The sequence below is a fragment of the Cyprinus carpio genome, chromosome A5 (assembly GCF_018340385.1).
Source record: "Cyprinus carpio isolate SPL01 chromosome A5, ASM1834038v1, whole genome shotgun sequence".
In the NCBI taxonomy this organism is placed as follows: domain Eukaryota; kingdom Metazoa; phylum Chordata; class Actinopteri; order Cypriniformes; family Cyprinidae; genus Cyprinus; species Cyprinus carpio.
The window spans coordinates 10967909-10983582 of NC_056576.1; the positions used below are offsets into that span (position 1 = coordinate 10967909).

The window sequence follows — 15674 nt, forward strand, 5'->3', positions numbered from 1 at the left end:
AACCCCAAAACAGCTGCTGTCCCGCTCACCCTACCGCCCCGTTTTTCCCGCTTTTCTCTCATTCTCTCTCAGCCTGCATCTTAATCCTTTTTTGAAGTCCTAAGTGCTAGGCAAATCCATTGAGTGCCGCTTATAATGGCTTTTAAGGGAGCGTGTTTAGATGTGGCCCAGCCCCATGGCTTATGAACCGCGGATGGTGTAATGGATTTTTTCTCCTCTCACTACGGCACTAAATCCAACGTATTGTTCCTCATTATCATTTAAATAAGTCTCCCTTTTAACTCTGAATGTGGCAGTGTGAATGAACCGGGGCATTGTAAGGCTAACTCTACAAATTTTTGGGCCTCCCAGTGAGCCTTGCACCCACTCGCTCTTCTCCGTATATTACGCCTCTTCACTTTTCTGTGTGAGAGAGAGAGGTTCTGGAAAAGTATTTGGATCCTGCAGTGCCGCCTTTTTGGGTTTTCTCAGGAACACTTCTCTAATTGTCACAGTGGGAGTTTATACTGAGTGTGAGAGAGAACATGATGAGGGTTATACCCCTAGCAGGTGTGTGTGTGTGACTGAATTCTGCACAAGGACAAAATTGGTCTTGCGGAAAAGTCACCCCCTGAGACAGAGGCAGAAATTGCCAATCGCACAGAGGAAAGAGGCAAAAAGAGGGGGCAAATGATGGGAGGGAGAGCAGGAGAGATTTGGAGATTGATATTCAGGCCTAGTCTGTGGTGCTGGGATGTGGAAGTTGCCATTGAGTCTTACTGGAAATGTCTGTAACAGGCTTCGGTTCTCTCATTCGAGCTAGCGTGGGTTATGTGGATTATGGCTTTACTTGTTTCTTAAGGTTTTAGTTGTCTGTGGAATGTATTACAGCAGTTGTGGAGTGGTTATTTGTTTTGTTTGTAATATTTCAGCTAAGGCTGAGAATCAGGTGTGACCTGGAAATACAATAATGTATCAATGAATTTCACTGTGGTGATATTGGGATTCTTTAAGTTAAGTGTGTTACGATCTGTGTGAGATATAACACATATCATCAATAACACGCATTTAGAAAATAAATAGATAATGTGAATTTTAATTTCATGTTGAATTTAATATGTATATCCAGAAACGTTATCTGAATACTATAGTTTTGAATGATTAGAACCTTCTCTTTATTAATCTTACTAGGAGTTTTGATGCCATTTAGTCATCTGGTTAAAGCAGAAAATTTGATCTGTATACTTTGAGCTTTATTCTGGCAATGATGAACTGCCCATTTTGACAGGAAGGCCACCTGACCAACATGTAAAGTGACCAAAAATATATATATATTTTTTTTATGCATGCAAACTATCGGGCAGGCAAATCTGAAGTCGATGATACCACAATAGTAGGCCAGCCCAGTGTGTAAAAAAAGTGGTAACTCATTCAAATGATGGTGCAGCATTCTCAAAAACCTGAAATAAATGTATGCTGTCAGAATTTCCACATGATTTACTGAACACAATTTAAAACTTTGTGCATGAGAATGTCTTGTTTAATTTAAAAAATCTTGAATGCTTTCAGAGAATTGATGGCAAAACTACGGAAATACAGAGCTCAGACTCAGTGACTAGTTTATTTGTAAAGAACAGATGTTTTTCTTCCCAAGTTAGAGTAAGGCAGTAGCCTGCGGTTAGCCTAGCTTTCTTGCTTGAATGCATAATGGTGGTAGAACAGAATTAGAAAGTTAGCAACTGTCATAAAGTTCCTATGTTACTCTTCGAAGTGTAATCTGTAAACTTTGTGTTAGCGGCACAGATCCTGAACTCTTTAATTACAAATATTAACTATCTATAGTTTTAGGGACATTCATGCTGTAGAGAATTCTGATTTGTTTAGATAGTTGAATTGTTCCCTTGTTTGACATGCTGGTGTCTTAAACTACCTTCAGCATTCCATGTGATTTCTAGTTGTTGATGACTCGCTCAGGCAGCCCTGAACTGTTTTAAAGGCCCCTATATGAATCTGTATCTGACAAGGAATCTGTCACGGCAAAATAAAATGCTTTCGTTCCCCATCATTTACCATAAAATGACAAAGGCTGATGCAATAGCATGGAAAATGGATGCAAATGCTGGGTGTCTTGGTTCTGATCTGAAATGGCATTTCCTTTATGATGACACATAATCTATGATCTATGACACAGTTCTCAAAAATGATGTAACCTGCTTTATAAGAATCGTCTTGACTACTCTGTATTGGTTAATACCAGAATGTTTAGTTGAATCCAAAGTACACAACTGAACGACTACAAATTTTGAAACATGTTAGCATAAAATGTTATTAATGACTAAGGCTATTATTGCTCATGGGGTTAGATGGTTTGTTCAAGTATTAAGCTTCATATTAAACCATTTGTACTAAATAAAAGATCTTTGGCGATGAAATCATATGGCTTTTTAAAGAAAAATGTGGCATTACCAGGTGAAAGAAGTGAGTCCCAAGCAATCTATAGACCAGATACCCATAGCACCATAGCAACACACTAAAACCACATAGCAACGCCCTAGCAACCACTCAGAAGACCTTAGTAACTGCATTTTTTTTTTCAGAAACAAAAATAATAAAAAAAAAATCTTTTTGACTTTCTTTGGTTTATCACAGGAGGAAACCAGGTGTTTTTCTAGATGAACAATATGCTGTAGGTGTCCCACTAAAAGCTAATTTTAAGATAAACCCAAAGTCTTGCTGAAAAGAAAAGGCCTTTTGCGACCAGGCAGCCAATTTGTCCAGGGCTATATTGTGCTCGAGACCATATGAATCATGTGTTCTAGCAGATCCTGAAGAGAGAAAGAGAGAAAGAGAGAGAGAGAGAGAAAGGAATAAGGAATGTCATTAGGCGAACGATAGGAACGAAGGGTGGGAAAAAGGTTAATGTGAATATTGATATTAAAGTTCTAGAACTTCATCATGTCTCTTGTCATCTCATAGTGTCCCTCAAAGGTCAACGTTGTTCTCTCTCTCTTTGTCTCTCTCTCTCTTTCTCTCCCCCAGAGCTCCACTCACTCTCTGTCAGGACGGGGGTACTCGGTAAGTGACATTTTCACGCTCTGCGGCTTTACGGCAGAATTACAGTATCCTCTCCTCCCGTTTATGGCCCCGGCAGCGGACATTTTAATTATGTTAAACAGAGAAATGGTGGAATCATGACATTAGGGACATCACTCTTGGGTGACTGACTGATTAAATGGTGAGAGGTGTCCCGTTGCATCTTGGGTAAATGAGCCTTTTTTTATATTTACGACCATTTTATTTCCAGTGCTCTGGTCGTTTAAAGTGTCAGTGACGATGTCTTCTTCTGCAGTCTGCTGTGGTTATTGGCTAGAGCAGGGGTCGGCAACCTTTTCGGAATGACGTGCCATTTAAAAATTTTCTGGTTAACCACTGTGCCACCCTTATTTTTAAATGATAATATAAAAAAACAAAAAAAAAACAAACAAAAAATATTTTTTCATGCAAGTAGTTTCTGAAGTTTTTTAAACTTTTCAAAAGTTTCTTGAATAACATATACAGTGTGACCGTACTGAACATCACTGTGTGTGTGTGTGTGTGTGTGTGTGTGTGTGTGTGTGTGTGTCAATGCCAATGCATTAAAATCCTTCAGTTTAATCACTGTTCTATATTAATACGCTGCTTTAATTGATGTGCGCTCACGCACGCACACACACACACCACTGGCACACAGATCTGAGACTGCGCTGTGCATAAAGTTACATTCCGAAGCTCATAAACTTGTTGTCAGCGCTGCCACGTGACATTTATTAATCGACACTGAATTGCTACATTATATTTCTCAGCAAGGAGGGGGGAAAAGCTGTTTTTAAGTAACTAAAACTCAGCTTCATTGTTTGTAGAGAGAGACAGATGCAGACAATTTACACATCTCTCTCTCTCTCAAAATGGCCATATTTGAGGCGAAAAATTTGAGTAGTTTGCATCACTGGATATAGCTGTTGGTCATTTAACATTTCTATCGTAAACGTATCGTTAAAAGTTGACTAAAGGCCTGTTCACACCGGGACGAATTTCGCGCGCGATATTCGCCGACGTTTAACGCCTCATGACTAAACAAAGGGCGCCAATGTGAGTGTGCACACCGACGCGTAAAACGCCACGCGTAAAAGCGTCATTTTTTAAAAAACGCCTCGGGTTCGTTTTTTTGGTTTGACGCACCGCGTCAAAAACTATACGACCAATGAGAATGGCGCTTTTGCATGTACGTGTCTGGAGCTTCTGAAGTTACAGTAAAACACAACTTGGGGGCGCTCAAACACAAAACTGTCTTGCTGAGCACACATACGTAACGGCGAAGAAGATATACGCCAAGTAGCGTCTACACTGCCGGGAAAAAATAAGACGAAGAAGATGCAAGGCAAGATGAATGTAGAGTTGCTGGTCTCGTTGGTGTCGGAACACAAAGAACTATATGACAAATGCGACAGCGATTACAAAAATCTTGATAGTGTTGAACTAGTATTTGGAGTATTTCTGTTTTACATTAAGCGCCATCTAATGTCAGGGAATGAATTTGCATGTTCACTCGGCTCATCGTCAGCGAAAATCGCTTGGGTGTGAACACAAAAAACGCGTTGAAAAACGCTGGCGAATAACGCGCGCCGATATTCGTCCCGGTGTGTACGGCCCTTAATATTAAATGATTTGCAGCTTCATCTTACCTCGCTCTCTTTAACGTTAAACTGACGCTTTGCGCTCTGCTTCTGTCAACAGTAAACCCCCCTACTTTGATTTGATTGGCCATCTCAGTCATTTTGTCATTGACGAGCGCTGTTAGATCACTGAGGCTTTGATCTGAAGTGCCTAGTACGTGCAGTGGTTGCGCGCGCATCCGTAGATTAGCGCAAGTTAATTCTCACACTTTGGTCGTATTTATAGCTCCTAACAGGCTGTGTGACTATGAGAAGTTATAACCTCAAAATGTACGTCAGTAATCAGTTTTCCCTATTGCTCGCGTGCCAGCGATTATCCCCCTGCGTGCCACTGTTGACGCGTGCCATAGGTTGCCGACCCCTGGGCTAGAGCTTGTTTGAAAGTAACTGATAGATTTTGATTTGCTTTTATTTGGTTGAGACTTGAAACAAATCATATGCTTCTGGTTACGCAAGCTCAATTTTAGTTCATAGTGTTGCCACAAGGGGCACCATAGCGGGTATTAGCATTAATATGTTGTCCTGTAGGGTGTTTTCTTTCAGATTAACTCATTTTAAGACAGAGCAACAGTATGATAAGAAACTGTGTAGGTTAAACTGTCAACATGTTTAAGGCTAGCTACATGGCATTTGCAGATCTTTTTTTTTTCCCGTAAGGACTGAAGTTTGCTACTGCTTACTGTATGTGTGCATGTGCAACTGAACACTGAACAATCATTCACTTGTGTAGAGCAGATGTTTTCAAACTCGGGGTTGCAAAGTGGTGCTAATGGTTCACAGAAAAAAAAAAAAAAAAAAAAAAAACATTCTCAAAGATTATTTTTTTTTAATTCACATTTGTTAATCGTAATATTTCATTCTTCTGGTCAAAACAGGTCAGTAATAATGGGATTAATGTTTTTTTTTTTTTATTATATTATTGCATATATATATTACCATTTTGAATGTTAGTATCTAATAATAATATATTAACATTTAGATTATAAATAATTACAGTAGTAGAATAACAATAAAAACATTTAATTTGGTAACAAATATAATAAAAAGTATAATAAATGTATATAAAATTTTTTAAATGAAATATTTGGTCTTTTTATTGTCATCGTACTAAAGTAAATGTTTATAAAGTGAATATGACCATGTTTGTTATAAAGTAAGTCACTGCATATATTCACCCTTAATATATTAATAAATGTGTTTTATACACAATAATGTAGAGGCACTTTTATATTTTCAGAAGTGAATCCTTTGCAAGGGGATCACAATTTGGGGTCCTTGGCATCAAAATGTTTGAAAACTCCTGGTTTAGAGTGTTTCTTTTGAATAGAATTAGATTAGAGTAGATTAACTCATTCATTCCCGGGTTTTTTTTTTTTTTTTTTTTTGCTTCATTAGAACCACGTGATGCATTCATAAGATTTTCATTTTTCATAATGATTGTTATGTCTTATGTGTAGAAATGTTTAAGTTATCAATATGTTAAGAGTTATGTACACACACACACACACACACACACACACACGTTTTATCACACAACTATGTGGATCGCATTTTTACAAACATAGGCTCTTTTTAAAACATGCCTTCCCACTGTTTATTCACAGATAAATAAATTACACAGAGAAATAACAGTCCCCTGAAAAGAACTAGTTTTCATCCCATGTTCAATACTCTGTATATGCTCTTCTTATGGATGAAAATAAGCTTTGGAAATAGCAGGGATTCATTGTTTTATTGATTTACTGTTCTCATTCAAAAGATAATCATATTCTCTATAAATATATTCCCTGTACTTCTTTATTCGAGAGTGCAGTATGCTCTTGACACAGAAGCTGAGAGAAAAAAAAGTGTTGTATACCCTCGTGAAATATTCAAAAGCAGCAGTGCATTTTATATGCTAAATTTCCGCAGGCATGTCAAGCAACATGTCACAGGATCGCGGTTTATGCATGACAGAAAGCTCACTTTTTATCAGATGCTCAAATGTTTGTTTGTATGCGCGCACACACACACACACACACACACACACACACACACACACAGACACATGCACGCTGACTGTCACCTAAGAAAGTAAGGTAAGGACTGCCACTATGAGCTGCTAGGTTATTTATTTCATATGTTTTGTCAGTATGAAGAGATGAGAGTTTAAAGGTTTCAGGACTCATTCTGTCATGCAGTCAGTACTCAACCTCATTGTTTGGCCATTTGCAAAGGAAAAAAAAATCATTTTCTGGGATTTCTAGTTATTTCTTTTCCACACACACACACATAGAGAGAGAGAGAGCCTATATATATATGTGTGTGTATATATATATATGTATATGTATGTGTGTGTGTGTGTGTAACTGCAACAAAATCAGCATGTTTTCATTTAGCATGACGATATCTCCATGAAGACCTTTACCAGAGTAAACCTATGTTAGTGTAGTTATTTTTGACACGATTTATCTCCTCTAGATAGCAAGAGACTCAATCTTAGTCTTGTCATGTTTGTTTTGTTAAAAGTAGAGCATGTTTCCTTATGGCGACATTCCGACATGGCAATGAAAAGAAAGCCTCTCTGTAAAAGGCCTGTAGCAGCCGTAAGCCTTGACTGTCATATCAGTTTAGGCTGAGAAAACATGACCAAAGAGCCACGAACCTTGTCCTCCTCTTTACACAATGTTGTGAGTGAGATAAAAGAGAGAGCGAGAAAAAACAAACAGAGGGAAGTGCAGAAAGGAAAGAAAAAGGCAAAATATATCAGGGTGTTTCACTTTGACACTAGTTCCATCAAATCTAGTTATGTGTAGTCAGGCCCTTTGGCCCTTCACACTGTGTCTGTGTACTCATGAGATTAACAAAGCACTAAGAGCTCCAGGCACAAGTTTATGTGTGTGTGTGTGTGTTTTTGTTTATGTGCATGAGTCTGTTATCTTCCAGAATTCAAGGCACAGTGTTACAGTCAGGGGCCCCTGGGGCCACTCCGACACTTCACGTTGTGTTCGTAATCATCTGCTAGGAGTGAAAGTGCTAAAGGCTAACGCACAGAGAGAGAAAGATATGTTAAAAGAATGATGGAGGGAGATGAAGCCCTCCGGCTGGATAAGTGGGCCACCATTTGAAAAGTTGTGAGTTCGGCCCCCAGTGGTAGCGGTTTATTCAAGCCTAGTTATAAACGGAGAGTTTTGGCTTTAAATTTAGTTTGGATGAACCACACTGGATCCATTGATAGATGAATACATGTGACCACATGTTCCAAGGGTCTTTGTTGTAAAGTAGTCACCGCAAAATATAATTATATTATTACCCAGCTCTTTTTACAAAGTTTTGTTTAGCTTTTATTTTTTAATTTTTTTTCGAGGATACTGAAAAATTAACATTAGAGCAGCATTTATTTAAATTGCTGCATTCAAGTCATGTGTCAGAATGATTGTATTTACGAGTTGAATGCACATGATTTGTTATTACCCTTTGGGAAACTTCAGATTTTCATTCTGCCGCGGTTAAGTTCAGTTACAGCCTTATGGCACAAAAAAAATTGTTTTTGATTATTGTAAGTTGTAATTCTGAACATGGACTGTAACATTTTGTTTGCGTGCATTTTGTGGACTGCTGATAAAGAATTAAGTTAATATTTTTTCGTTCTACCCATTTAACAAGATTTGTGAGCTGGTAGCTGTATGCAACCAAACTACATTTCACATCTCTGTGGCAGCATATAAATGATAAAATACATAGATAAAGCATTATTTAGATACCTAACTTAAATGTTTTGCTCTACATTAAGTTGCTGTAATGCTAAAACACAGTGTTTTCAATAAGTGTAAATAAATATTAATTTGGTCAATGCATTTTTTCTCCTCAAACCGTGTTTTTATATATATTTTTAACAGCAAAATTATGACAATATTCAATTTATTATTTTCTGTAATCATTATTATTATTATTATAGATATTAAATAAAATGTCATCTGCATACTGTACATACTGTATACTCACATAAACCAATATAAACTATATAGCAAATCTCAGATGCTTGTTTTCTTTTTTAAAATGTGTTGCAAAATGTAACTCTTATTGCCTAGTATTGATATATAAATACGTCTAACTTTATCCACATAAATACAGTATATTCGCATATGGTGATGTACGGTATTTACTATATAGTGTATATAGATTGCATGCATTGTTGCCAGATGTTAACTATATATTATATTCAAGTTTTGATCTATTAAATGTGGCATGAAGATATAAAGATATATGAATTAAAATTATGATTTTCTTTAAAACTGCTAATAAACGATTCATATTGTGAAAAACTATTATTACATAATAATTCATTGAACATTGATTGTATTTTATCACGCTGCCAAAGGGGTAGTTTTGGTAGAAACACTAATGCATGGCCTCAAGTGACTTATTTCTTAAATTTGCTTCATCTCTAGCATGGTAAGCTTTTTTTGAACAGGTGCTCTGTAGACAATCTGACCCTTCATTCCATCTGAAAATTGATGCGCGCCGCTGTTCAAACAAGATTAGAGCCAGTGTCATTCTTGTGTCTTGCGGGAAACAACTGCAAATATTGTCTGTACTTAACCATGACATAAAAAATGCATGATTATTGTGAATCAAGGGTGCTTTCAAAGGACTCCTGACACAGATATGAACCAAAATGACAAATAAAGATGGTCTCTATCTCCTTGTCATGGATCAAACGCCTCCGCTCTGCAACATACACCCACTGGTGTTCAGATCACAGCACCTGCGGCTATGACACCACCTACATGGAGAACGTGGGGAGCAGTGGCAACCTCGGGCAAAGTAACCTCTGTTACGTGCCATTTATTGGTGAGAAAGTGGTTTCTGATGTGGGATAGACGGATTCTGTCAGCATTAAATATTCTTTTTTGAGCTGTTTGATGTGTCTGATTATAGAGAGGTTACGGTGTCTCGATTCTGAGGAATACAGAATCATTGTCTTGAATTTGCTACATAGAGGCCATACTTCGATTTGACACATATAGTGGACATTTTTGCATGTTTAAATTCCTTAATTTACACTTTGCATGTGATAAGCAATTTTTTTTTTTTATTAAACACACAACACAAGGTTTTTAAAACATTTGTTATTGAGTCTAATAATATTGAATTGAATTTAAGATATATACTATATAAAAATAATGTACAATCATTTTACTTTAAACAGGTTTAGCTTTAGGATGCAGATTTTTCAAGCAATATGTCAATGTTGGCATCTCAAATTGAGACATTTATCTTTTACCAGATGAATGATGAATTTTGGTCGAAATACTTGTAACTTTGATTAGATGCATGACTCTTGACATCAACAACAACAAAAGAATGAAAAAAGTCAGGTTACATGTTCTCCTTTAAAACAATATTAAATATATATTATAAAAATAAAATATTAAATAAAACTAATATATTTTATAATAATAGTATATTGTATATTAATTATTTTTATTATTAAATGGGCTTTTTTTGTTGTCACATTTTTTTAGTAATGTGTGTGTGTGTGTGTGTGTGTGTGTGTGTGTGTGTGTATATATATATATATATTATATATATATATATATATATATGTATGTGTGTGTATATATGTGTGTGTGTGTGTGTGTGTGTGTTTCTTTGTTGTTTTGCTACCATACTTTCTTACAGGTAAAAAAATAAATAAAAACAACAACAAAAAAACAAGTTTATATTTGCATCTGGCTTTTGAAGGTTTTTTTGGGTTGTGAGCAACTGCTTTAGAGATATTTTCTCAATGTCAGCCCTCTGGTGCGTTTTAACAAGAAGCGCTGGGGTTATAGTTTGATGCTCTGACAATATCCTGTGTGTCTGTGTGTGTGTGTGTTTGTCTGTCTGAGGGGTATGTTTCTGGGTGAAAGCCATATTTGTTTATCCCTGTGTGCGGCCCGCTGAACAGCCCGGTCCTGTTTCTCCCCTCTCATCAGGGAAACCTGGCTGTTGCTGCTAGCAACAGATAAAAAGTGCTGTTAACCTCAGCAGGGTTTCAACACATCAGTCACACAAGGGAGATAAAGGTGGAAGCTTCGAGGCCTCTCACACACACACATACAAAGAGGCTTTTGGTCCCTTCATGGGAGCCGAGATGAAACGCACACTTGCATAGTCCAGTAGCTAAACATAAAGGTGGTTCTGAGATGTAGCGACTCAGTGGAAACAAAAATATTTTTCACAGTCCGCACAACATAGTGTTAAAGCAGCGGTGAAGGCTTTTCTCTTTGAATAGTGATGAACGGTAGCTTCATTTTCACCTTGGATTGTTTTTCTTTTCCACTGGAGATGGACCCTCTTTTCTGTCTCACACTCATTGCGGTTGGCTTAAAGCGAGAGAATGGAAAGGATATGTGAGAGTAGTTCAGATGTTGGGAATTAACTGCTAATTGCTTTTCCTGTTTAAGCTTTTTGCTCTTAATGCAGTTTAGTCTTTAATTATTCATGGCTGTGTGGTCCGGCATGCTTTCTGAATTAAGTTCTAAAAATGAAAATATGCCTGAAATGATTGTCCCAAGGCCTGACTTATTATGCAGCACGCAGATGTAAGTTAATACATATTCAAAAGCTTGTTTCTTCAGCCTGTTTCAAAACAACTTAGGCTTTCCATTATGACATTATGAATTAAGATACTATTTAGAGGGAATGTTTGAAAATGTCTTTTTAGTTGTTTTATTTTTAATTAAAACCCACTTTGTATTCAAGCCTCGGCAGACTTCATAAGAAATGTTGACCCTCTTCACCTTTCTTTTATAGTATTAATATTGTTTGTTGTCTTTCATTTTTTATTTTTTTTCATGGTGCTTGCCAAAGCAAGTATGAGTATTATTTTCATAGCTTTTATGATAGTGATTTTATCAAGCTCCTACATTTACAGTATATTTTGGCAGCTGATTTTCTTCAAAGTGACTTAATGTGCATACAAGGTTTACATTTATCTGTCTGTGTTTTCCCTGGGGAGCGAACCTAGGAACTTGGTGTTGCTTGCACAATGCTCTTCAGAACCAGTTCAGATTTTCTGGCAAATGATAAAATGGGTGAACAAGCCTATTATCCTTACATTAGAGGAGGAATCTGAACCATATAAAGGTCAAAATATGTTTTCAAACCTTTTGTGGCCCAGGAACTCTCACCTAGATTCTCAGCCAACCCATGGACCCTCATATTAAAAAAGCTGGAGTTATCACTAATAATTAATTACAGATCTTGAGGTTTATTGGTAGTAAAAATTAAAATAAATTAATATTTTTTTTTTCCTGTATACACTACCACTCAAAAGCTGAGGGTTGATAAGATTTTAAATGTTTTTTCAGCTTTTTATGCTCATTAAGGCTGCATGTATTTGATCAAAAATACAGTGAAAACAGTAATATTGTGAACTATTTAAAATAACTCTCACACGATCCTTCTGAAATCATTCCACTGTGCTTATTTGGTGCTCAAGAAACATCAGTGTTGTGGAAGCACAGTTGTGGAAACTGTTTTGTTTTTGTTTTTTGTGGATATTCCAGGATATTTTGATGTATAGAAAGTTCAAAAGAACAGCATTTATTTAAAATAGTAATCTTTTGTAACATTATAAATGTTTTTACTAGGGATGCACTGATGATTTTTTTGGGGGGCCGATACCGATTTTAACAAACACTTATTGGCCGATTATGATACCGATATTTGTCACTTTCTCTCTTATTTGAAATTTTGGCATCAAAATATATAATATTTTGTCACAAATATATAATATTTTGATCATGTTTTATATCAGCAAAGTTCAAAAACACCTGCATTAAATTTTACTAGCAGTTTTATTGCTGCATCATCATATAATTTCTAATGAACATGGATTGGACCCATTTAACATTCAGCAGGCCTACATAAATACAACAGAACAAAGATACATATTAGATAAACAGTGCTTTTTAGGTAGATTTAACAGTTTTCAGGTATAGAAATAAAGTAAACAAATGTAAAATAACACTTCACAAAATAAATAAAAAACAAACCAACCCTACTTTAACATAACAGACTATAATAAAACTAATAATCTAAATATAAAAAAAAAAAAAAAATATATATATATATATAATAATGAAATATATATATATATATATATTATATATATATATTAATATTTGTTGTAAGTTAAAATATGTATGAGATTGCCTTTACTAATGCTGGACTCTTATTTTGACGGGTTTCTAGTCTACGCAGCTATATGGGTAATGAAAGCACGCAGTTCTTTGGATTTAAAGTTTGTCAGTTTATTAATCACTCCCCGAAAAGGCATGATATCTGTATATATTTGTTTACTGTAAGTTGTAATAAAATTCTCTTTAAATTCACTGTATGTTAACTAAAATTCAACAAAGAGCACTTCTAATGCTCACTTCTCTAGCTCTTATGTTTAGCTCTTATGGTGAATTGTTTTTTTATTTTTATTTTTATTTTTTTGGGGGAGTGAAAAAGGACACAAACTTAATAAAACATCAGTAAGTTTTGGTCATCATTGAGATGAGGTCCGCTACACTTATGAAAGTTACAGAAGTCATTTAGTCAAGAATAGCATGCAATCTTTTGTTATTTGATTAGCATTAAAGTAGGGCTGGACCAGAATATTCAATTATTCGAATATTCGTTGGGTGGGTTGGCATTCGATTTTCAGTTTTGAGATTTGAATAATCTTTTTTTTTTTTTTTTTTTTTAACACCTGGTATCCCCCGTGAAACGGACTTCATTCGCACTTGAATATAACCAGTTTTATTTATTTATTTTTTTTATTTTTTATTTTTTTTACTATCGGGCCAAACAGGTTCTAAGAACTGTCAGGTACGGTTACAGTTGTATTTCCACGTGAGCCTGGTACGGTACGGCACGATTTTAAACCGTTCTCGTCCCGGAATTCTAGGCACAGTTAGACAGTTGTGCTTCATGCTGTTAGAGTGCGTGTGCATGACGTCGCCACTCTGTTGCCTGGCTACCAGTTTCTCCAAACAGCCAAGTAAACCGATACACTATGTTCAATATAAAAAAGATAAAAAAATGTCTTGAGACAGTTTGGTCTGTGGAGGAAATATCTGCACTTATTGATGTTATACCCTTCGTCGCCTTCTGATTATTTTATTTTTCCCATCAAGACGGAAGTCTAAAAAGAGTCCCAAAAACAAATATCTGATCATTGTCCATATCGCTGTTTATATTAAACTTCCGTTACCTGACGCATTTGTATTGCAGTCCAAAGAGATCCGTTATAAACACCACAGTGGAAAATGAAACCGTATCCGCACTGACTGGCCCGGATCAGCATGGAATGGAACGGTTAAGCAAAGAGAACCGTTCGGCCTGATAGTGGAAAAGTGGCTTTTGAATCGCCCATGAGTGAACATCATGAACGTAATGAATCAGTTCATCTGGAAGAGAGGACAAAAATGCAGAAGACTTCAGATGTGTGGGAGCACTTTAGATTGAGTGAGGACAAGACAAAGGCAGTGTGCCAGATATGCGATTTGAAACTTCAAGTCAAATCAAGTTCTGTAAGTAGTACGCCTGTGTATATTGTTGGTGTAAAAAAAAAACAAAAAACAGAGCTGCTTTTATCCGCCATGTTAATCAGTAATTTTACACATTATAAAAACGTGCACTTAATTTGCTTGTAAAATACTTGTGAATACGGCAGCCATAAAAAAAAAAGTACAGTAACGCAGCCTAATAATAATTTGTCTAAAGTATTGCTCTTAACAGACCTGTGTGTTTTGTATCACTAGTGCAGTGTCTGTTCTCGGAGCATACAGTATAAGCCCTGCCCACGTGAGGTGTGCCGTTTCCGGCTCGGGCTGTTCTGTAGTTTATTAAAAGTTTATTAACTCTGAACCTGTCGCGTGTCCATATTGCAACAAAATGCGACACTGCACTCCCTTGGGTCCGCAGCAACACACCCGCCACGCAAAGTCGATTGGATGAACGGTTCTCAACATAATAAAAATGCAAACAGACACACAAAGATTCCTGCCTTTATTAGAGAGAAGAATATGTTCAGCTCCTCCCTCCTAAGCTTCGAATATTCGGTGTTGATTACTATAGAAGCTTCGAAGCTCAAAAAATGGTATTCGGACCATCCCTACATTAAAGTGCAGACAGCAGCACTAGGATTATGCAACAGACATTATACAGCTCAGTGCCTTCACGCAGTTAATTAATAAACCATCCGTTTGTTATATCAGCCTTTTTCCTTATATGCCGATGGAAAAATCGGCCGATAAATATCAGCAACCTATACATACATCCATCCCTCTCTCAGAACATATAAATATATATATATATATATATATATATATATATATATATATATATATAGTAATATATTCTATCCATCCATCCATCTATCCCTCTCTCAGAACATATAAAAGTGGAGACGCCTTTTGATAGGCTTCAAAAGACATATTACTATCTTTCTCTGTTTCGTAGTGTTCATACTGTAGTAATAATGTCTTCTGACTGTCATTTTCTAATTTAAAATGGCCAGTCATTTATGTTTCAGTCATATTTTCTTTTCTCCTCCGTATCAGCAGCATAATTGGCCACTTTCACAATATTCATTAAACCCAAGCAATATAAATTGTTGTTTTTTTTTTATTGCCTGCAAATTGTTCATCAGTACGCGCTGCCTTCTCACATTCCAGCAATAGCGACGGCTTGTGTCTTTGTAGCTCTGCGCAAATAGTGACGAATGTAAATTGCTGTGCTATGTTATATGTGCTATTGCTCAATCAGGCCTTAATTACATGTTGCCTTTAACAGAGACTTGAATGCCTTAATGAGGAGCGTAATGAACACTCATGATGTTTGGTTGTTCGCCTGCATAGCACCGGCATTTTTATAGACTGTTATAAAATACCATTTGCATCAGCAAATTACAATGGCTCGATATCATTATCCAAAGACGACCCGATCATAAATTAAACCTCC

At 36.3% G+C, this 15674-nt stretch overlaps 1 protein-coding gene across 13 annotated transcripts in view; it reads left to right on the forward strand.

Moving 5' to 3' along the window:
• Nucleotides 1-15674, forward strand: part of LOC109090335 (autism susceptibility gene 2 protein homolog) — a 292074-nt gene that overhangs the window by 106815 nt on the left and 169585 nt on the right. For 11 of the 13 annotated variants that reach the window (XM_042753647.1, XM_042753662.1, XM_042753671.1 and 8 more), the window contains exon 4: nucleotides 3019-3054. The exons of the other annotated variants lie outside the window; for them this stretch is intronic. In XM_042753647.1, the coding sequence (XP_042609581.1) occupies nucleotides 3019-3054 (36 nt within the window). The remainder of the gene's footprint in view (nucleotides 1-3018; nucleotides 3055-15674) is intronic. 13 annotated transcript variants of the gene reach the window in all.